Source organism: Solanum stenotomum, chromosome 3 (genome assembly GCF_019186545.1).
Source record: "Solanum stenotomum isolate F172 chromosome 3, ASM1918654v1, whole genome shotgun sequence".
Taxonomy (NCBI): Eukaryota; Viridiplantae; Streptophyta; class Magnoliopsida; order Solanales; family Solanaceae; genus Solanum; species Solanum stenotomum.
This window is the reverse complement of record NC_064284.1, coordinates 23,902,571-23,925,872: the sequence shown is the minus strand read 5'-3', so window position 1 is coordinate 23,925,872 and position 23,302 is coordinate 23,902,571. Positions and strand designations below refer to the sequence as shown.

General features: G+C 32.7%; 2 protein-coding genes and 1 pseudogene across 3 annotated transcripts; 1 reads left to right on the top strand and 2 right to left on the bottom strand.

The window, feature by feature from the left end:
• The first annotated feature begins 1,454 nt into the window (after window positions 1-1,454).
• On the top strand, window positions 1,455-4,631 carry LOC125860742 (serine/threonine-protein kinase AtPK2/AtPK19-like; annotated as a pseudogene).
• Window positions 4,632-5,436: 805 nt separating this feature from the next.
• LOC125860762 (thioredoxin H4-1-like) lies at window positions 5,437-6,909 on the bottom strand. The gene is made up of 4 exons (XM_049540783.1): window positions 6,875-6,909; window positions 6,116-6,241; window positions 5,790-5,912; window positions 5,437-5,609 (listed from the first exon to the last, which is right to left on the bottom strand). The coding sequence occupies exons 1-4, from the start codon at window positions 6,893-6,895 to the stop codon at window positions 5,460-5,462; spliced, it is 420 nt and encodes a 139-aa protein (XP_049396740.1). The 5' UTR covers window positions 6,896-6,909; the 3' UTR covers window positions 5,437-5,459.
• A 4,385-nt stretch (window positions 6,910-11,294) lies between these two features.
• LOC125860735 (probable inactive receptor kinase At5g58300) lies at window positions 11,295-16,325 on the bottom strand. 2 transcript variants are annotated; one of them, XM_049540755.1, is made up of 3 exons: window positions 16,223-16,325; window positions 12,334-13,763; window positions 11,295-12,128 (listed from the first exon to the last, which is right to left on the bottom strand). In XM_049540755.1, exons 2-3 carry the CDS (start codon window positions 13,607-13,609, stop codon window positions 11,497-11,499), a joined length of 1,908 nt encoding a protein of 635 aa, XP_049396712.1. In that variant the 5' UTR covers window positions 13,610-13,763; window positions 16,223-16,325; the 3' UTR covers window positions 11,295-11,496. The 2 variants fall into 2 exon arrangements, with proteins under 2 accessions (XP_049396712.1, XP_049396711.1); XM_049540754.1 differs by lacking the exon at window positions 16,223-16,325 and adding an exon at window positions 14,002-14,128.
• Window positions 16,326-23,302: the final 6,977 nt, after the last annotated feature.

Genomic DNA, 23,302 nt, shown 5'->3' with positions numbered 1-23,302 from the left:
AACATAAAAAAAGGGGGGAAGCAACCTGTTTTTGACTCGGATCCGAAGCTGGATGTTATTCCAACAGCCACTCAAAACGCGCCACGTAGTCCACGATGTAAAAACACATCTTAACTAAGTTATCGCTTTCATTTTATATAAAAAAAAAATTGATATTTAAAATGAATAATAAATATTTGTACAATATAAATTATTTTATTAAGAATAAAATAAATATATAAAATATGTCATTATATTAGAATATTAGAAAAAAAAAAAAACGAATCATATGAATTGTTGCCGTGAAAGTAACAAGTTTCAGTTCCAAAGTTGGTTATAAGCGGCCACCCGACGGATTATCATCATATATAAATCCCTCTTCTTTTGTTTCTCTTCTTTCTGCTATTTCATTCAGGTAAATTTACATCTCTTTTTCTCTTTCATGGAGTTGGAGCTTCTTCTTTTTTTTTAACTGTTTTATAGATTATGCAGGAGTGTTTTTCTGTATTTGATTTTCTTGTGTTTATACTGATTGAGTTGTTAAAGTTGATTGTTTTTTTTTTTTGGAATTGATCATCTATTATGATATTTATATGTTGTTATCTTAAGTTAAATTTGAACTTATATACATTTTGAAGTCGTGATTAAGATTCGGAATCAGGAGTCGTAGGGTGAGATTTTTATAGGTTTAAGGGTTTCTGTTGTGTTGTAAAGTATGTACTGAGATCAGATTAGCTAATCAATTGGGTACGCTTTTGTCCCAATTATGTGGCATAGTTGGAATTTCGACATTCAAACTTCTAAACGGTGAATTCGGACATAGAAGCTTTAACTTTTTTGAAATAAAATTTATATATTTGAAATTATGTAAAAAGTAGTATAAATCAAATCACAGTGTCCTTCGGGATGACTCAGTTAGTTTGAAGGGTGGTTATCCACACGGATGACCCGAGATTGATCCCCCTCAATGCCTTTTGAATCGAGCTTGTCGCATAGGACTTTCCCAGTGCAGTTTACATCCCCTGTGTGATTTGTAGGCTATTACACAGTGAGGGGTTTATCCAATACGCACAAAGTGCTCACCCGAAGGGTAGAGGTTGTAGCGGCTACGGGTTATTCTGGGGTTTCAAAAAAAATTAATCAAATCACAGTAGTTAACAACTTAAAATATCTAAAAGATATATCAAGAAATTCTGTTGGTTGAATCTCAATTTCAATTGTACCACAAAAATTGTCCCATGAAGGGAGTATCATTTAAATTTTTTTGGTTGATGATATTGAGGCGATCAGCATAGGTGGGTTTAATTCACTATTAAGATAGTTTTGACAATGGGTGTTGGAATTTATCTGCGGTTGAAGGATTTAGCTGCCTTTACATAAGGTTTTAAGAGATGATTAATGTGTTTTCTACACTTCATACAGATTTTACACTATTTGCTTTTTAAAGAAATGAAATTTGCATTTAACTAAGTTCTGCTATTTTGTCCAGACGCCTGCGACTGATTGTATCTACTTCCCTTTGATTCCCTTCTCATCTTGTTTCATCTTTGTTTGCTTAACATCCTGTGAGCATTTTTTTAATGTTAGGTTACTAATCAATGTTGTTCTCGCTCGCTAGATCCACTGACAGTTCTTTTCTAAACCTTCCAGGGGTATTTGGTTTAATAAACACCGCATGGTTTGCACGTTCTTCATGAATTCGAGAAGCACTGCTGCAGCCACTCTTTCCTGTAAAGCGGGAAACGAGAACAGCTCACTTTTCTGGATTTTGGTCAGCCTCTTCCACCAATTTTTCGGAACACTTGTTACATTTGAGAATTTCCTTCTTTTCAAGGCTATCGTGAGGCGACCTTCAAGGGTAGTTCTCCCATAGCCGTGCAGAAGTTGGGGTTGATCTACTATATTCCCTCCCTCCTTGTGTAACTTTTGGTAAAATGGTTTCTGCTAAAATTTCACAACCAACTGGGAAGCCTTTACACAACCACGTGCTGCTCCCATTGCAACACCCTAAAGTCGTATCACTTGATGATGTTGATATGGATTTCTCAGACATATTTGGTCCTGCTCCAGCTCAAGTTTTGAGCTCTGAGAATGTTGCAATGTCAGAAACAAATGGATTTATATATGAAGAACCAGCTGTAATTTATAGCCGTTCTCATTCCTTTGTTGGTCCGACAAACTATGTCAGTCAATCGTTGAAGCTTAGCAAACTCACTCCGTGAGAGTGAACACTTGTTAGAGCTTGTGGAGGGTGATAGTGGAGAGACCAATGATCATCTTGAAGAAGCTACTTCCGATTCTGCTGTTACTGATAAAAGTGATGTTCATGCTGATGCTAATACCCCAAGGTCTGTGGGACTTAACGATTTCGAAGTCTTAAAGGTTGTTGGACAAGGTGCATTTGGAAAAGTATATCAGGTGAGGAAGATCGGGACTTCTGAAATTCTTGCAATGAAGGTTATGCGGAAAGATAGGATTTTGGAGAAAGATCACACTGAGTATATGAAAACAGAGAGGGATGTATTGACAAAAATAGATCATCCATTTGTTGTGCAGCTCAGATACTCTTTCCAGGTGATGCTTTGCTACGATTTTATATAAATTGCTCTCTTTACAAAAGCTGTTTGGACTTGCATACATTTTATGCAACTCCAGCCCACTACAAGGAGGAATTTAAAACCTCAAACTTGGTTCTCAGCTGTGAACTACACCATTTGTTTCCTTAATATGTATCCAATTAGTTTACATTATATGACACTTCTAAGTGTTATTGATTTCTTTTTTTCTATTTCCTCTTAATGCAGACCAAATACAGACTATACCTTGTGCTTGACTTTGTTAATGGGGGACACCTTTTCTTTCAACTCCATAGGCAAGGCCTATTCAGGTAGCATGATGAAATACCCCTTCTAAAAGATCTTGGACTACTGTGGTTCAAGTAACGAACTAACTTAATTCTTTTCAGGGAGGATTTGGCACGCATCTACACTGCTGAGATTGTTTCTGCTGTTTCTCACCTCCATTCTAATGGTGTAATGCACAGGGATCTCAAACCAGAAAATATTCTTTTGGATGCTGATGGGCATGTAAGATATCCCTTTTCCACAACCCTTCTTTCCAATGATTTGTAGTTACTTTCTTTTGATTTTCATGGAAAGACCATGGCATAGCTTTTAATTCTATTAGTGGGTAACTGAAAGAAACTTTGTTGTTCGGTTTCACAAGGATTTGGAATCATTTGCAGTGGTCCTCCATTGACCTTTTGGATTTGTATTATGGTTGCTGCAGGTAGTGCTGACTGATTTTGGCCTTGCTAAGCAATTTGATGAGAACACGAGATCCAACTCTTTGTGTGGAACTATTGAATATATGGCACCTGAAATTGTTCTTGGAAAAGGTCATGATAAGGCTGCAGACTGGTGGAGCGTGGGTGTCCTATTGTATGAGATGCTGACAGGAAAGGTTCGTTATTTTGTTTAATAAGCTGGCCAGAACTTTGAATTTCTTCAGTCGGTTGCAGCAGTAGTAAAAAAATATAATGCTTTAATTATCAGTATGTTAATAGTTAGGGAAATCATTGGCTCTCTTTACACTTTGTCTACACATATCATGTAACTTTGTTGTCTATGCTATTGTACACTAATGCAATCGTCTGCCATAACTTCTTCTTCTATGACTTCATTAAGAATTTATATTTCTCACTTAACATGACATCCTTCATATGTTTACTTTACATAAGCTGTGTTTCATTAACCTAATCTTTTCCTCATATGGATTTTTTCAGCCTCCATTTATTGGGAACCGACAGAAAGTTCAACAAAAGATCATAAAGGACAAGATTAAGCTGCCAGCATTTTTGTCTAGTGATGCACATTCATTGTTGAAAGGGGTAAGCTACATTTCTTTCTATGATATGATAGTGGTTACCGACTAACTGATAAATCTTAATATAGCAGGCACTTCATGTCTTGATGGTCCATTTAAATGCTTCAGATCACATATCACTTATTTATGTTATTATATGCTACTTTTATGCCATATATGGAGTAATTAATTCTACTAAGAAGTAGGATCATATTTCATATTACCAGTAAAAACCAAACCTCATCTGAGCTGCGCTATGACTCACTTCTGTATATGCTACTTGGGGATACAAAGCTAAGATAATTTGGAAGGCCCTACTGCTTAGTAGATAGTGTTATGTATCAATTAATGTGTAAATACCATCTACCAGGCTAAATTCCATTTCTCATAAAGTCACCGATATTAAGAACTTGGAAATTGGAAACTAGAGGATTCTTATCAATCTTATGTGTTTGTATTTCTTCAGCTGCTACACAAGGATGCAAGCAAGCGCCTTGGCTGTGGATCAATAGGTAGTGATGAGATAAAAAGTCACAAATGGTTCAAGTCTATCTATTGGAAGAAGTTAGATGCTCGAGAAATTCAACCAAGTTTCTGTCCCCAAGTTTCAGGGAAGCTATGTATTGCCAATTTTGAAGAGCAATGGACCAGCATGCCTTTGCTAGATTCTCCTGCTGCTAGTCCAAAATCTGGTGATAACCCCTTCAAGGGTTTCAGTTATGTGCGGCCAGCAGAATAATTAACCATCACGTGTGCTCTCTCACTCTTAACCCTACCATGGTTTCCGAGGCATAGGAGCTTTTTCTAATTCCCTGCTATTTACTTCTTGAGTCACTTATAGTTCATTCTAGGCTATAGGGAATGTTCTATGATGTATATATATAACTATGTTGGAAATACTTGTTTGTACAAGAACCCTACCAAGGGCTTACAACTCTATGTTTGTCATCTACCGTTCCGCTACACGAGGAAGTATTGAGCAAGAAGTGTCTATACTGTGACTTCTACAAATGAGTTATATCAGAAAACATTATCTCATATAGTTTGGTCTAGTCCATTGAACATGCTTTGTTGAAGTCAGTCCCATATTATTTCATCATCCTGTATCTTAGTCATTGGCCATTGAGAATCCGAATTCGATTGGCCACTTCATAACTACTGGCTTGGGTCAATCTTTGTTGAGACATCAAATCCTTTGTCTTCTCCTGATACAACATTTTGTACCACTGTAGAAGAAGCTGTATTTGAGCATGTTTTTGCAGGGGGATCATACTGTCGAAATTTTATAGTACATTGTTATTGGGATTCTATTACATATTTCAAATTTCTTTAAGTACTAGAGAGTGGAGAATAAACTATACATTGATAGTAAGTACTTAATACAGTAACTGTTCATCTCCATTTACTTCCTCGTGTTTGGGTTAACATCTAACACAGAAGGTGTAGCACCATATGAAATTCTTTTCCAAGCTGCAAATTTTACTTCCTTACTTGACTTAATATACATAGAAACACGTAAGAATATTGTTACAGCAGCAGTAAATGGCAAAATTAACGTGACAAAACCAGAGTTTTAGAATAGCATTTTCGGACACTGCAGCGAAGCAACAGTATTATCATCCTGGGGACCTTGTAGACTCTGCGAGATTCATCAACTTCTGTTGGAGCTCTTGCTTTTTGACGCCTACTAGTTTGTCCACTTGACGGCCATCTCTAAAGAAAATGAATGTTGGAGTAGCTTTTATGTCCCATGAAGTACTCAACTCCTGCATCAAGCAATGACCAATAGTTTAACATTTACCAATGTGTACGAGTTTAGAGGAGATGGTTTCTTCTAGCATGTTAGCAGAACAAGTGCAAAACTTTATCAGCATAGTAGGGGTATCGTAACTATGGCTGCTATAAACTGAGTTGATGCAAATAAAAGACAATAGTACAAAACTTACAGCTAACTCATCCACGTCCACGGTTAGAAATATCATTGAAGTGTATTTATCAGCAAGTTCATGATATCCTGGTGCTGCTGCTCTACATGGGTTACACCATGACGCACTGAAATTTACCACCGCCTGTTGGAAGACAGAAGAAGTAAGGTAAAGTGTTATTTGATGAGAGAAAGATATTCACAACAAAAATGCACTACTAACCAATAAAAAGGAAAAAAAGGTTGCAGGTTTTTGTGTTTAACTTATACTTGAGTCAAGAAAATATGCAGATGTTGGATCATGAAACTGAAATTTTGGTACCAACATTAATTTGATAAGAAACTTACGATCTTGCCACTGTCATTGGCTTCAGACATCTTTTGTTCCCACTTGTCCATTGATGTCACAAGGCAAATGTTTCCACCAGCAAGATCAAAAGTGGGAGGGATATCATTGTTTTCTTGACTACATACCTGCAAGAATCACAATTCTAAGTAACCGATTCTGAGTCATCAACAGAAAGACAGTTTTCCTACTTACCGCTCTCATGAATACAACCAAGGGAGAATGGGAAAGGGTTAGACCTCCTCCCCCAATGCCAAGGCAGAAAGGAAGAAAAAGGGGATGAAATACCAAAAGGAACAACAAAGATGGATATATGGGGAGGGTAGGATGTACACCGATCTTACTCCTACCTTTGTGGGGTAGAGAGGTTGTTTACAATAGACCGGAAGCAGTGTATTCCAAAGCAGGATTGGAAGAATAAATATGAAGGCAACATAGCAAGATAAAAAAGCAAATACAACAACAGATTGAAATACACATTGGAAATTAAGCGAGTACTAAATAATACTAGTACTTGCCCCCTACCTCTTCCGACAAATTGCAAATCTAAAGATACAATTCCACAAAAGTCTTGTGTTGTCCTACATTATATGTATCAAGTAGGTGTAAATGCAAGTGAAGAGTTGTCGAGCCATGTGTACTTGTTCGATGGATGTGTAGCATAAGTTTGTCAAAAGAGTGTTGAATATGTAAATTAGATTTAGATCAGTCAAGACAGACAAACACAAGCATAGAACTCTAGAGTTATTTTGATAGATTACCTTAGTCCAGCACTGCCCCATGAGGGGGTGGGCAAGTGGAAGAACTACAACAGTCCCCTACAAGTAGGAAATCAAAAGTCATGTGTTGCATAAAACTCATTCATAGATTTTACTAATAAATTCAAAATGCAATCGGTCTTTTTAATCAATCAAAATAATTTCAAGATTGCCTAATTCTTTTTATGATACAAAATGGGGGAAACCGTTTTCAGGGATGTTTAAAAATAATAGGGCAAATTTCATTCACAAAACCACCAGTATTCACCATTTGCTTCATTTTCATTTCTATCAAGAGCGATATGTTCATTCGCAATGCGATTATAAGTAATTAAATGACTCATGCCCAGAAACAGAACAAGATTGAAATTTTAACCCAAAATAATCTATCATTGTAATAAGACCATATCGAATATTAATTCAGTTGTATTGTTGTAGAAATGGAATCAGACCTTGCTAATTTAACAGAATGCGGCGAAAATGGTGATCACAAAGAGAAAAGGAAAAGATGAAAAAAATTGCGCTGTTATCCAAATGAATAATGAATAACGGCTTTCCTGACTTGGTGCTTTTACATAACTAACTCTTCCCCAAATTGACACACTATACCAAAAGGTCAACATTACTTCCCCATATCATATTAGTTGATCATCTTCCTAAAAATAATTGTCCGTTGTCCACATTACTAAGTTAAGAAAATAGTAATTAAAATTTTCCTATATTACCTTTGCTATTAATTCTTTCTTAAAGGGTTCACATTTGCTTGTAAAATTATCCCTCTGTCCCTCCAAATATAAAGTTCTCTATATTTTTAGACAACCAACTCCAATTCAATTCTCTATTTTACTCTCTAGAAAAAAATATTTTTTCTCTCTCTTCAATATTATATTATTATTTCTATTTCATTCTTATTTTCTTATATCATAATATAAATCATTTTTTTTCCCAATAATTACTTTATACAATTTTCATGTGATATAAAATTTTATTTTTTCAAAATTTTTATTTAATATAAAATTATATTTTATTCTAAATTTTTAAATAACATAAATTGCAAGAAAATATTATATAGTATACAAATTAATGGACAAATGCAAATAAAAGTGAAATACAATTACATAAACACTCAATTTTTGAAATTATTATGTTGCTCCCATAAATATTCTATTAATGCATTACGGAGTTGAAAATGAGCATTTTTGTCCTTAATTTTTTTTATGTCTAGCTAAAAATTGTTCAAATCAGAGATTTTCATCTATCACAATTTCTATCATCGAAGCCTCTACGGCATCTTGAATTGGTGCATTAAGATCATGTTCATCCTCAATTATCATATTGTGCAGTATAATACATGTAGTCATTATATCATGTACCACTTTCTTTCTCCAAAAACGTGACGGTCTTGCAATAATTGCAAAACATGATTCTAAAACTCCGAATGCACGTTCAGCATCTTTTTGGCATGATTCTTGTTTCATCACATATTAACTATTATGTTTTGTGTTATATTTTATCTTGTATTTAAATTATTATGTTATGTATTGATTGTTATCTTGTATTTAAATTATCATATTATGTATTGTATTTTTAAATTAAATTTTTCGTCTTATCATTTAATTTTGTTTATTCTTTATAGTGAAAATTAATAATAAAATCAAATTATATTATTGACGAAAATTAGAAAAAAATAAAATACTATTAATTCGGGATGAAAGTAGTATATATTAAATAATATATTTTTTTAAATAGTATATTACATTTAAAAAGAATTATGAATATTAGATATCTAATCAATGACATTATATGTAAAATAATATGTTAATCAGAAAGTAATAGATATAATAATGAAATATTGAAAAAGTGAAATAGAAAGTGTGAATAGTAGTTCTCCACCTCTCTAAATATGAAGAATAGAGAGTGATATGAAGGTGGGTTGGAGTGTCTATTCTCTATTTTACTCTCCAAATATAGAGAATGGAGAGTAAAATAGAGGTGGATTGGAGATGGTCTTAAGAAAGCAATTATTAGCATAATAAGTTTACCATTTTGCCCCTATTAATTATGAAGTGGATGAATTAAAAACTTAAGATTTTCAAAAATTCTACCATTTCAAAGATTTTAATTGAGGGCATAATAGGTAAAAATATTTTGTTCTTTCTTGATTTGTCAAAATGGACAAGTAATTAGGACAACTAAAAAAGGAAAAGTGGACAAGTAATTAGGGACAGATGGAGTAGTTTTAAAAAGGTAAATTAATAAAATTATCTTTTTATTTATGATATATTTTAATATGCCTGTAAAAAGGAAAATAGTCAACTAATATGGAACGGAGAGAATATTTTCTATTTTAACGACTTTTACATCTTTTTATTTTCCTAATTATTTCTTTTTATTTTCTTTATAATTGTTGAGTTTTTAATAAATAAAGAAAAGAAATGGAATTTTTTTCTTATTTGTCAGAAAGTTTAACGGGGAACTTTCACATATAGCCACGCAAAATAGCCCAATTACTCTCCATAGCTATAGTTTGATAATTATAATTCGTAGCTACATGTTATAGGGAGGAGAGAGGCGAGCGAGACTGGGAGAGAGAGGAGAGAGGCAAGAGAGAGGGGGCAAAGAGTGGGAGAAAGGTGAATTGTATATGTATATAGGTTAGATAATTGTATATTATACATATTTATTTGTATTTATGGCAAGTGAGATTGGGAGAGGGAGGAGAGAGGCGAGCGAGATTGGGAGAGGGAGGAGAGAGGCGAGCAAGAGAGGGCAGAGAGTGGGAGAGAGGTGAATTGTATATGTATATAAGTTAGATAATTGTATATTATACATATGCGTTTGTATATATGGCAAGCGAGATTGGGAGAGGGAGGAGAGAGGCGAGCGAGATTGGGAGAGGGAAGAGAGTGGGAGAGAGGTGAATTGTATATGTATATAAGTTAGATAATTGTATATTATACGTATGTATTTGTATATTCTGGCAAATTATACATATACAAATGTGGCTAATTATACAAACTCGAAGTCAATCTGCGTAATTAATGTATAATGTTAGTCGTAAGTGGTAATTATAGCAAACTATAACTATGATGAGTAATTAAGTAATATAAGTTTTCTTAACCGCGTAATTTTCCCAATTTTATTAGGCGTCAACTATTTTTTTCCAGCAAAGTGGATATGTTTTCTTTTAACACACTAATCTTAACATTTTCTCGAATCTTTTCTTGGTAAAAAAATAGAGAAAATTTCCAATAATAAGGCTATATAACTATAGTTTTGGTAATTGCGCTCTATAGTTATAGTTCTGATTGCTATGGATGTTATTGCTTTGTATATTTCGCTTACCCGTTTGTATATTTTGTTTGCGAATAGACAAACATGGTAAGTATATACAAATTCTGTATTTATATATTTAGAAAATTTTCAAAACTCCATTTGTATATTCGCTTGCCAATATACAAACAGAGTAACTTATTATGAATTTTTCATAAATCGTTTACAAATAGTTAGGGCAAGCATATACAAATTCTGGATTTATACAATTAGGATACCGAATAGCAAAATTTCGCAAAATTGTAACCACAAATTAAAAATAATCAAAACTATAGTTATATTACATAATATACTCTAGATGTTTGTTATTTTGCATAATTTTTCCAAAAAAATTGACCCATGTTTTTAATATCTTAAAGGGAAAATGTACAAGTACCCCCCTAGATTATGATCGAAATTCCAAAGATACACCTTAACTAAACTAAGGTGCTATTACCCCATGAACCCATTTTTATTGTAATTTTGTGCACCTTTTTGGCTTATGTGGCATCCAAATATCTCCCATGTGCCTCAATTGTGCGGAGTCACGGAGTGTGCCACGTAAGACAAAAGGTGTACAAAATTACAAAAAAAAAAAAAAAATGTTCAGGGGGATAATAGGGCCTTAGTTTAGTTAAAGTGTGTCTCTGAGATTTCGGTCATAGTCTAGGGGGTACTTGTATTTTATCCCTGTCTTAAAACGTTTTAGTTGATTTTGACACAAAATTGCATTTTGGTAAAATACAGAGCGAACAAATAAACTTTACCATAGTCCATACGTATAAAAACGTAAAAAAGAAGCAAATGATTTGAAAAGAAGTAGGTCCTTTGAGGGAAATAAAAATGAGATAACTGGTCAAATTGAACATTTGCTTTGCTGAATAGGCTTCACTTATTGTATATAATATGTTGTTTGTGAATTGTGAGTCAGCTTCAAAATGGAATTATGATATGTCACGAACCAAAATACAATTTATGTGTCACAATCGACTAAAAAGGAAAAGGAGCATTTTATAAATAGGGGGAATTCGTTAAATTGAGGGATATATTTGAAAACTATGCTAATAAATTTGTCCTGATAGTATAACGAAAGTAAACAAAGATTTAAAAATAGAGAAAACAAAGGTTCTCATTTATGTTGAGCTGATAAGTTTCTATAGAGGCCAGAATAGGATATAACATCAAGATAAAAAAAATAAAATAAAAATAACACTACTTGTATGTCCAAGAACATGCAAAAGTTGGCAATGGAGATAAATTGCATTCTTAAAATGATCAAGAATTGAAAGCTGAATGACTAAAAACTGCATTTTTCATTCAGGTGTTTGTGCATTAGAGTCCTTGGACCTGCTGTCCTCCGAGGAAGGTCTCGTTTCACCTTCTGGTTGTCGAATTTCTTCAATCATTCTAACCACTTCTCCCATAGCAGGTCTCATATCAGGCACCTTTGCTACACAAGCTAGTCCAATCTGAAGCATCTGCACCATCTCTTCTTCAATATTCTGGTACTTCAACAGCTCTACGTCGAAAACTTCAGCAGTCCATTCCTCTCTTACAACGGACCGGACCCACCTAGGCAAATCAACTACCTCATCCTGCCCTGATAATGGGAGAGGGGATTTGCCTGTTAGCATCTCAAGGAGCAGCACTCCAAAGCTATAAACATCGGATTTTTGTGTCCCTTTCCGTGTTTCAATAACTTCTGGTGCGCGGTAACCAGCACATCTATATTTGTATGATATGTAGTTCATCAGAGGTGTTAAGCCAAAATCAGAAATGCATCCATCTAGGTCTCTTGTCAGGAGTACATTGGAGGACTTGATGTTTCCATGAGTAAATTTCACACCACCTTCAGTGTGGATGTGGGCAATTCCTTTTGCTGCTCCCTGAGATATCTTCAATCTTGAATCCCAATCTAGTGGAGTTCTTCCAATACCTCGATTACCTGTCATTCATTATCAAGATTGCGTAAAAATATGAATCATTACAGATGATCAAAGCAATTAATGTGCAAGAAAAAAGTTTAGAGGTTGTGTTGCTCGGACTCTTCAAAAATATGGACAGGTACATGTTTGGAGGATCCAACACGGGTGCAGCAACACTTTGGAAAGTCTGAGCAACATGCATTAGATAGAGGTTAGTAATTATACCGTGCAAGGCTGCTGACAAGCTACCAGCAGGCATGTATTCGTTAACAAGAAGTTTCTCATCCTTGGAATAATAGTATGCACGGAGTGGGACGATATTAGGGTGCCTCCCAGCCCTTCCAACTATCTCCATATGCTGTTCAAACTCTTTTTTAGCAACTCCTACTTCTCTCAGCCGTTTCACCACCACAATTGTTGCCTCATCCAAAACAGCTTTGTAAGCTGTACCATAACTCCCTTTACCAAGAACCTCAGCAGAAGCTCTAAGAAGATCCTCCAGATTGAAGCTGTAAGAGCAACCTTCGAAAAACACCAACTTGTTTTTCTCAGCATCTGGCACACCACTTCCAAAGTCCTCGGGTTTTTCACTTCTTCCCCCATTAGCCACCTTCTCTTTAATTATGCTAGTGCTATGACTCACTTTCTTTTTCAAGCAGCAGAAGGAGATTACTAAAACTAGGAGAAACATTACTAAAGAAACCACTACCACAATGGCAACGATGATTCCGGTACTTAGTTTCTTAGAGTGGACAGCCTTCTGTTTTTCAGGGATTGCAGAGCCATCAGCTGCTGGAGAAGGTGACGGGGTCGAGGAACAGCTATTTAGAGGTGTACCACATAAATGAGAGTTTCCTGCGAATGATGTAAGTGGAAACTTCTGGAGGGGGTCTGGAACGGAGCCATTTAGCATATTGTAACTCAAATTCAGGTTAGTTAACCTGAGGGTGTCAAGGCTGGGGATTTCTCCTGTCAATGAATTGAACTGAAGGTTCAACACAGATAATCGCGTCAAGTTCTTGATTGTGGGGGGGATTTCTCCAGTAAAAGAGTTAAAGGAGAGATCTAGTACACCAAGACGAGGAGATAAAGAAACAGGAATATCACCAGAGAAGCTATTATGCTGAAGGTAGACAGATTGGAGAGACGGTATCGAAAGGAGATCAGAAGGAACACTTCCATTAAGATAATTGGCTCTTAGACTAAGGACTTTAAGAGCATCTAGCTTGCCTATACTATTAGCTGGGATAGGACCAAAAAGTCCTACAGCAGGGAGATGGATTGCAATGACTCTCGTTCCATCTTTGTTACAAGCTATACCAGCCCAAGATTTGCAAATAGGGAGAGCCAAATTCCAGTTGAGTTTTCGGATATGAGGGACAGATTCTGCAAAGTCGAGTAGCGCCTGTCTATCGGAATCAAGATCAGCTATAACATGAAGAAATACTGATAGCAGCAGAATAAGAAAAGCAATAGCTGCCAGTAAAGGCTGAAGCTTCATTATGTTTTCACTGATCTGGCTGACAAAAATGCAAAAGCAAGATCCTAGTTACAGCAGTCCTTCACTTCTTCCCTCTCTCTCCTTGACTACTTTTGAAGAGCATTAGACAAAATCAGCCGGTTGGTTCCGCTTAGAGGAAGCAGCTCATTAGCCACTGTGAAAGAGAGATAAAATCAGATTGCTATAAGAAACCATTAACAAATACAATGAAAAAGCTTTGACACAATGCAAGAAAACTCTACAATCCAGAAATAGTATCAGCTAAAGAAGTAACGAAAAAGGAAGAACTCTATCTCAGAATGACAGAATAGAAAAAATTCATTTGGTTATTGCGAAAGCCAAGATTTTGCCTTACTGACTCTTTTTAGTTCTAAAATATATGGCACACACACCTATATGATATGCATGAAAGGGATCTGAGAGTTGTGTTGTTCAATGAAAGGGAAACTTCATTTGATTTACTACCTCTTCATATTGAAAATGGATCAAGAATTATGACAGATTCTAATTGAACTACTGAAGACAGATTTTCAAAGTGAGTGGGAAGAGGATTTATTGCATACTTTGCCTCAAGTCCTTTTGGCAATAAAAGCCATTCTTTCCATTGTAGGCCACTAAAAAGCAAGGTGCCTATTACTTTTTAAATCTTTTATAAGATGTTCACTATAAAGCAAGAGCATAAACCTTGACACTATATACTAGTAAAATTTTCTTTCGATAAACACGGATTTATACGAACTTCTTCAATTGGACAAAGTAGTAGAGAGAAAAAGAGTGAAGCATAAATTCCCATCTCCCCACCTTACTGACAAAACAAAGATAGAATGGGTGGCAGGGTGGGTCTTTTTCAGTTACTAAAAACTCATGAAAGTAACAACAACAACACACCTAATGTAATCTCACAAAGTGGGGTCTGAGGAGGTTAGAATGTACGCAGACCTTACCCCTACATTGGAGGTAGAGAGGTTGTTTTCGATAGACCCTCAAATCAAGGAAAAAACAGTACAAAGCAGTCCGAAAAATAAATAACGGAAGTGAAAACGTCATGTCAAAATACTATAGACAACATGAAAAATCATTATAAACAATAATTACAACAAACTAAACTTTGGTTAATTCACATTCTTAAGGAAGTTTCAGAAGTCTTCACCAAGTATTTTATTTGTATAATTGGAGGTGAAGATGCATTAGCATCGATAAATGGTCTCCGAATAGTCCTAAAACAGATGCCCACTAATAAAAAAGGTACCAGAATCACAATATTTAGGCATGTTAAAGATAATATATTACTAGTACAAGAGAATAAAGATTTGATATTGTATAAGTAAAACAAATGTAGCATCACACAAAAAGTTAAAGTTTCATTATTTAAGCAAATCTGAAAGACTGAGATATCATCCATGACCTTTTCAATGTAGAAAAGTAAAAGAATACTGCTAGGTACAGTTATCCAGCTAGCAGAGCAAGTACAGCTACAAATTTTGTGCATTATTCATTGGTACAACAACAACATACCCAGTGAAATTCCACTAGGTGGGGTCTGGAGAGGGTAGAGTGTACCCATTATTCATTGGTAATTATGTTTTATTGGACAGCCAAATATAATTAACATTTTTGAATAACTAAAGAAAGTATACTACATTAAGGAAGTGTAATGCTAAAGAGTGTCAAAAGGGGAAAAAAAGAGGTGATCCCCACAATTTAAAGTGATCCCCAGAAAGCAAAAAAAAAGAAAAAAAAATTCAAAATAAAGTAAAAGCAAAAGTTGAATGGTTGCTCCTTTATTCAAAGAATTAAAGAGATGGAATTCTATGCTAAAAAGTGTTCTATACCAACATTTCAAAGTACCCTCTTTTTGTGCCATTAACAATGGGGCTTTGTTAAGCAACACCAATAATTGCATAAAAAGACCAAATTTAGGGATGTCAAAAACAATAACAACATAATCAATATAGTCCCAAGTTGGGTCTCACTAGGGTAAAATGTACACAGACCTTACCCTATATTAGCCCATAGAGAGGTTGTTTCCAATAAACCCTTTGATTAAGAAAAGCAAACACACAACATTTATGATTAACAACAGCAGGAAACCATATTGGTACAACAAACCCAGTGTTATCCTGCAAGTGGAGTCTGAGGAGGACTAGTGTGTACAGACCTTAACCCTATCTTTTTTTTTTTATGACAAGGGGAACCCGCAGTCACTACCCTTATGATGCGCACAGGGTAAAACCCCCGCTCCTATGCAATAGCTCGCAAATCACATAGGAGAGGTAACCCGCACTAGGCAAGCCTGGTGCGACGAGCTCGACCCAGAAGGCAAACCCTTTACTTTCGCTGGCAAAGGGTTTCGAACTTGAGACCTCCAACATGGAAGTCCCAAGCTCAAACCACTGGGCTACCCCGAAGGGTAGACCTTAACCCTATCTTGAGAAGATGGAGAGACTATTTTCCACACAAAACATAAAAATGTATTGGTAATGACATAGAAAAACAGAGAATTATTAGTTTCACATCCACATAATTCAAATGATAATCAAAACAACATTCATGAATGGGTAAAGATAGCTCGAACACCACGATTATCAAATAAAACAAAAAAAAAAAACTCACACTGAATTGTAGGAGTGGTAAAAAGCCAAGAATGGAAGAAGAATTTAGTTATATCTGAAAAAAGAGGGGAGAGTATCTATCTATATATCAGTAAAAGAGAAAAGAATTTGGGATTGGATGGTAAGTTACTAAATATAAATAGCTAAAAATAAAGAAAATTTTTGGTGTTGGATTGAATTTTGGGAATTTGAAAATAAGGAGGAAGCCCCAACGGTATTCTTCTAAACCAGAAAAAAAGGAAAGAAATTAAAGCTCTCTATAATTAATAAGAAGACTAGTAATTTGTATTTAGCATGCCGTTAAAAAAAAAGAATTTAGCGATTATGTCGGCAGCCAACATAACATTAAGTAGCACACACTTGATTACAGACAGTACCTTACTAAAACATTACTCCCTCGATCTCATTTTATATATTACCTTTTTACTTTATACTTGCATTAAGAAATGATATAATTTTATCATTTTATCCTTATTTAATATTTTCTTAAATCAACTTTACTAATAAATGATCAGATTGATTAACTATTCTATCAAGGGTATAATAGGCAAAATATGGTAATTTATGCATAAATTATATAAAATAACAAGTATTGTGATCCAACTATTTATAAAAAGAGATGACATATAAAATGGGACTGAGGGAGTACTTACAAAGGAATTAACAACATTACCCACTAAATTGTACTCATTAAGTTTTAAGGCATAGTATCAAACACCTCACTCGAGGTTTCGCTCTATAATACTCACCTCGTTGTGATATACAATATTATGTTTATCTCTTTTATTTTATTTTGATTTTTTGTAAATAAATATAAATTGATTATAATTTGATAAATTTATATTAATTTCTTCATATTATTAAAAAAATAATTTATTCTTAAGGTAAAGTAAAGGGAGGTAAATATAGTGTCATTAAATCACAGGAGAGGTGAATGCTATAGATCAAAATCTAAAGGGAGGTTTCTGAAATTATCCCTAAATGTTACTTTCTCCGTTCACTTTTAATTGTCATGATTTCCTTTTTTATAGTCAAATTATAAGAATTTTGACTAAAATTTTACGATGTATTTTTTCATCATATTGATGTGCAAAAAATTACAATTTATAGTAGTACTTTCCTTATAGTTTTTGAAAATCTAATTTTTTGTTTAAAATATTGAATTAATGTAATTTAATTTAACTTTAAAAAATTAATCAAATTGACTTTCAAAAAGCACAACATAATAATTAAAAGTAGACGAAGAATAACTAAATATATCGCGAATAAAAATGAAGTGCGTAAATTTTATTTTTACAATGTCTACATAGCATATATATATATATATATATATATATATATATATATATATATCCGTTGATGTATTCGTAAGTATGAATTATTTGTAGAGATAATCTAAAAGTTAGGTAACAAAATAAATGCATAATTTGTATGTAAAAAAAGGAAAGTGTAACGGACATCTTCCAACCCAACGAAACGTTAATTAATGAAGGGCATGGTCACTATAGTAACGACGTATTTCCGTTTTGTCCTCTTCACCTACACGTGCGTCACCGCTAGCTGTTTTAAATCCCAACGCCTATTATTTTGTTTTTTTATACCTCCCACAATTAATCATTTGACATTATTTGATATGACATAAAATTTAAATAAAAAATTAATTATAAACCATTTGTGAAAATAAATTATTTTATTAAGAATAAATAAAATTTTAATTTTTAATTATAGATTAAAAAGGAATGATGTCACAAAAATGGAAATCAAGAGAATATTTCCATAACTACTATCTTGACTCTTTAATAGTACTTTCTATATTCCAAACTAGTTGAATTTTTAAAATATGACTCACCCTTTAAGAGTATTAATCAAAATATAATTTTTCAATATTAATCTTTTGATTAGTGTAATTCATGTGTCGAAAAATACTTCCTCTATAATACTATGTTTCTAAAAAATATGTAAAATAGTTGAAAAAGTCATAAAAAGAGGAATAATTTTTTCATATGTTTTTTGGGTTTGGAAATTTTATTCATTTTGAACCATAAAAGAATGTTCAAAATCCATTTGTATTGGAATGGAGGGTGCATGCAGTAACTAGTAATTTTAGTAACCTTTTTCACTGCATATTATCAAGGGCGAAGCTATAATGACATCAACTGTAAAGATATTCTATTGAACACTCTACTTAAAATATTACACTATATATATTGATCGAATCTTATTTTATATTGATATATATAGTATTTTGAACACCCTCAAAATCAATGAAGACACATAGCGCAATAGTAAAGGTATGCACGAAACTTATACAACGCCCAAATTTGATTCCTTGTGTCCACATTTTTTTTACTTGTAGCCTGCTTAAAAGATATTAAAATGTGAAATCACGAGTAGTAGTTTGGTGGTAATTCAATGCAAATATATGCAAAGTTTGAAAGATCAAATCCCTAAAAAAGTTACTTTTTTTTTAATTTACTATACAAAGTTTGGGCATTCTTTATGAAGTTTTTTATTATGCCACTGCATATTATTATAGGTTTTTTTTATATACTTGATGGGTTTTTTTTCTCGTTCTTTGTATATTCTAAAGGAAACAAGAGATTAATTTAGGTTAAACGAGAGAGTTAAAAGAAATAGGATGTAAATAAAATATAAGAACATCTTATGTAGCAAAAATTATTTTCTTTAATATATCTCAATAGATTGTGACTTGTGAGTTTCTAGACGTAAAACGATACGTATTCTTTCATTTACACCTAATTGATTTTCTCTCTCCTTAAATGTATTTTAGGGAGTATATAAGAATGATATTACACGATGAAAATTTAAATAACTAATCAACGTAATAATAAATTCAGTCAATAATAAGCATAACCTTTTAAATAGCCACATGACAATTAGCTTAAGAAAATAGTTAAAATTCAGTATTCAAACATAATCTCTCTTGAGAATAAGTTTGTTGCTAAAGGAGTTGATGAACCGCCTTGAGCTTTTCATTTACTTTTAACTCTTTTATTTTCGTAATTCATCATACAAAAAAGACTAAAAATTGCCTAGAAAAAAAATAGGTATGTTGTAGTATAAAAATCAAGAAAACTAACGTTCTTTTATCTCATGTAAATATAATTATACAAGTATTAATTACTCGATCAAATAATTATTCGGATATACTATTAATCATATATATTGATATAGTATTATTTATTGAATAAATATTTATTTATTCAGTTTAATAAAGTGTTACATTAAATAAATCAATTTGTCATATATGTGTCATCAACTTATACAGTAGAGTAGATGATTTGGTGTATATAGTTTATGCTTATACACATAAGATTAAATTATTGGCTCTTATAAGTTAAAAGTTATAGTTCACAATTGTAGATGAAAATTTGGACAAACTGTCATGATTTAGTCCATCGAATCGTGCGGACACCTACTCTAACACTTAAACAGGGGAACTTTTACTATCCAATCTGAAATAAAACATGTGAAAAATAAATGATTTACTACAAAAAAAAAAAAAAAATTAACATGTTAAAACTTCATATAACCTTATTACTTTAATGAAACTCTTTTTACAACAGACTTAAAAACACCCTAAGAAACTAGTTTGAATAGGTACAAGAGCTATTAAAGAGTACAATTTTATACAAACTACCAGCATAAGAAAGGAAAAATGGAACCTGCAAGAGATAATTCTTGCACATAAAAAATTCGGACAAGGCTCAAGCTTCTACCAGCAAAAACAAAGGGATTCAAATAGTGTGAAGAAATTAGCTAAGAAAAAAAGATGCAAAGGTGTGAGAGACTTTGAAACTTCTTATTGTAAGACTGTGACATGAAGTAAGAATTCTTTTGTATGGATATGATCACAAAGAAAATAAGAAAGGAAATTTCGACATGATATATTTGAGTCTATAACAAAAGAATATTTTGACATAAATATTATATATATTCAAGTTTACAAGATAAAAAAATAAATAACAAAATTGTGACAAGTGTACAAGATCGGAAAAGAATGAGATGAAGATGATAGATGTATTTCGGAACTTAGAGAAGAAGAAAAACACCTCACGTTCAAATATTATCTTTAATTAATTAAATTGGTCAATGCAAATTAGTCATTTAGTTCTTCTATGTTTGGTCAAATTCACATATTCAAGTCTTATAACTTTTAAGGGTAAAAAAGGAAAAATAATGTCATTTATGTATTGATTTTGTAAAATGATAAGTATTAAGAAATATTTATTTTTAGTAAGGACGACATATAAATAGAAACAAAGGGAGTACTGAGTGTGGCCGTGTGTAAGAAAAATTAATGAACATGATCATGTTTAGATATTTCATAATTCTTTTTATAATGTTTTAAAAGAATAATTTTGAACTTTCTGTGAATTCAATAAAACTATTCGAAATATTCTATAGGTTATATTTCTTTTTTTATATTTTTATGCTAATAAATATTTGTAAAATATCAGACAAATTTTATTTTGAATTAAAAAAAAAACTCATAAATTGAGAAAATAGGGTATTAATCTTTATCACCATATACTGAAAGATTGAATTAGTTGCATGCTTAACTAAATTGAGCTTATATGTATCATATTTTGGAATACTTTACGATTCATAAAAAATATATTCATAGAATCAGTTATGCTTTCTCGAATCAAAAGTCCACAACAATAGGTGTTGCAAAACAAACTGTGTTTGCTTTTAAAATAGAAAAAATCATGGTTATTAAAATTAAAATACCCAATTTAGTATATTTTCTATATTTTATATTTATATTTGAAGAAAATGGTCAAATGTCCCCCTAATCTAATATCGGATTTTCAACTACACACTTAAATTTTACGGGGTCCTATCACCCCCTGAACTGTTTAAAATCAAAATTATTGTGCCCCTAAAAAGCCATAACCACATTTATGTTGATAGGTGAAACTCATGCGTTTGACACGTGAAAAATCAATAAAAAACATTTTTCTTCTATTTTTTCACCATCTCTCCAAACCCAAAAACATTTTCACCATTTTCTCCATTACTATAAACACCAAAGATCTATCAATCACTACGATCTTGAAAAGGAGAAGGTCGGTAAGGATTTTGATTCTCATTTGTCATTTCGCCCACTACTTGATTACCAATCAAGATCATTTCCATGAATGCATATGTCAAATTTCTCAAATTGAAGTTAATGAAAACATAACAATGGAGAAAAGTTGAATCTGGCAAGCCGGCTCGGAAAAACTTCTCGACCATGTGAACATATCGAGATGCAGATCTTAGGCTGCTTGATGGTACAAACAAGCACTCCATTGTTGTTTTCAATCGCCCTAGCCAAAAACATTTTTATTCTTAAAATTAAATCTGGGTTTCATCAAAAATTTAAAATTCTTCGTTGGTTTGGATTAAAATTACAATTTTGGAGCTCCAAAGAACCAAAATAAGAATTTGTCAACCTAATCAATTTAGTGGGTTGACCATGTACACTGATGATTAACAACTCCAATAATATCGGTAAAGAGTTGATTTTCAAAAATTTCTAATTCCATACACAAATTCGAATCAAGAGGAATACAAAAATTTTATGGTAGGTCTGATGAAGATAGCAGTGGCAGCAACGACGTAGAAATGATGAGAGATGGACAGATCTGGTCACAAAGAAGGAAGAGATTTCTATGAAGAAGAAAGAAAGGAATAAGGAAAAAAATAATATATATAAAAATAAAGTTTTAATATTTATTTTCGGTGCTCACTCTCTCAGGGAGAGTGAAATACACTCACACCGCCACATAAACATTTAGGGAGATGATAATTTCAATTTTAAACAGTTCAAGGGGGTGATTGGACGCCCATGAAATTTAAGTGTGTAGTTGGGAATCCGGTAATAGATTAGTGGGGCATTTGATCATTTTCTCTTTATATTTGTTTAAATTATATTCTATTAAAAGGAAACACCTTTTTACCTTAAAAGGATGATGACTTTTTCAAATGTTTGTGATTTTTTCGGTGAGTTGTTCTGAAGAAGAGTTGTACCTTTTTTGACAAGGCATTATAAACATATGTTACTCTTTTTTTGCTACAATTAGAGGATTTTTCTCTCATTTTTAAACATACGACCTTTATACCTGAACTTCCTAACTTAAATATTAAATTACTAACAATACCCCCAACTAAAAACAAATCAACTTCGTATAAATTTTATATGTTGTTTTTATATTTAATTAATATTATATTATACTATATTAAATACGGAAATCTTTTCACATTAAAGGATTGTGACTTTTCGAAAGTGATGTCATGACTTTTTTTATAGGCACAATAAAAACATGGTTATACTACCCTTTGTTGGCCTAAATAGAGAAGTTCCTCTCATTTTAAACTACGAATTTTCTAAATTTTCTATTCTTCTTCTTAAAAAATTAAAGTGTGATTTGCAATCATTGATCAGTGAGTTCGAAGTTCTACAAAATTTAAGATGCTACTATTCTGTTGAAGTAAATCGTTCTATCCTAAGATGAGTGTATACATATAACATCAGATACTTGAGGGAAATAATTTCCTCAAGGACACAGTGAATTATGTGGACTTGATTTTTCATTCTTTCATCTAGATTTATAATTATTATTATCTGGGAAAAACTCAAATATGTCATCAAACTTTGAGAAAAAACTCATCTATGTCATCCGTTAAACGTTTGACTCATCTATGTTATTATTTGTTAAATAAAATAACATAAAAATACAATTACTAATTCTCATCCTCTCGAATCCCTAAAAATACAATTTTTTCATGAAAAAAACTATAATATAGATGCATTACGATTCTACATTTCTACTCAGTAATTTTCTTGCTATCCAAATCAATTCAATTCATTTAAGTTTGATAGGATATTATTTATGTTTTCTTTGTGTATTGTATGGCCTTTTTTCATAGGGTGATGATGAAAAATGAACATATTCTATGGGTTTGTTCCTTGAGGTAATAATTATTGTTTTGTGTTTTAGCATGCAATCCAAGTTTTGAAGCATCAACAAGCAAAGATAGGAGCGTTGTAATCGATTAATCTATATATATA

Coding starts and splice junctions, on each gene's coding strand:
- LOC125860735 (XM_049540755.1), bottom strand. CDS start 13,609: ATGAAGCTTCAGCCTTTACTGGCAGCTATTGCTTTTCTTATTCTGCTG. Junction 12,129..12,333: donor CTTGTCAGCAGCCTTGCACG/GTATAATTACTA, acceptor AATGAATGACAG/GTAATCGAGGTATTGGAAGA.
- LOC125860762 (XM_049540783.1), bottom strand. CDS start 6,895: ATGGGGCAGTGCTGGACTAAG. Junction 6,242..6,874: donor TGGGGCAGTGCTGGACTAAG/GTAATCTATCAA, acceptor TGATTCTTGCAG/GTATGTAGTCAAGAAAACAA. Junction 5,913..6,115: donor CCAATGACAGTGGCAAGATC/GTAAGTTTCTTA, acceptor GTCTTCCAACAG/GCGGTGGTAAATTTCAGTGC.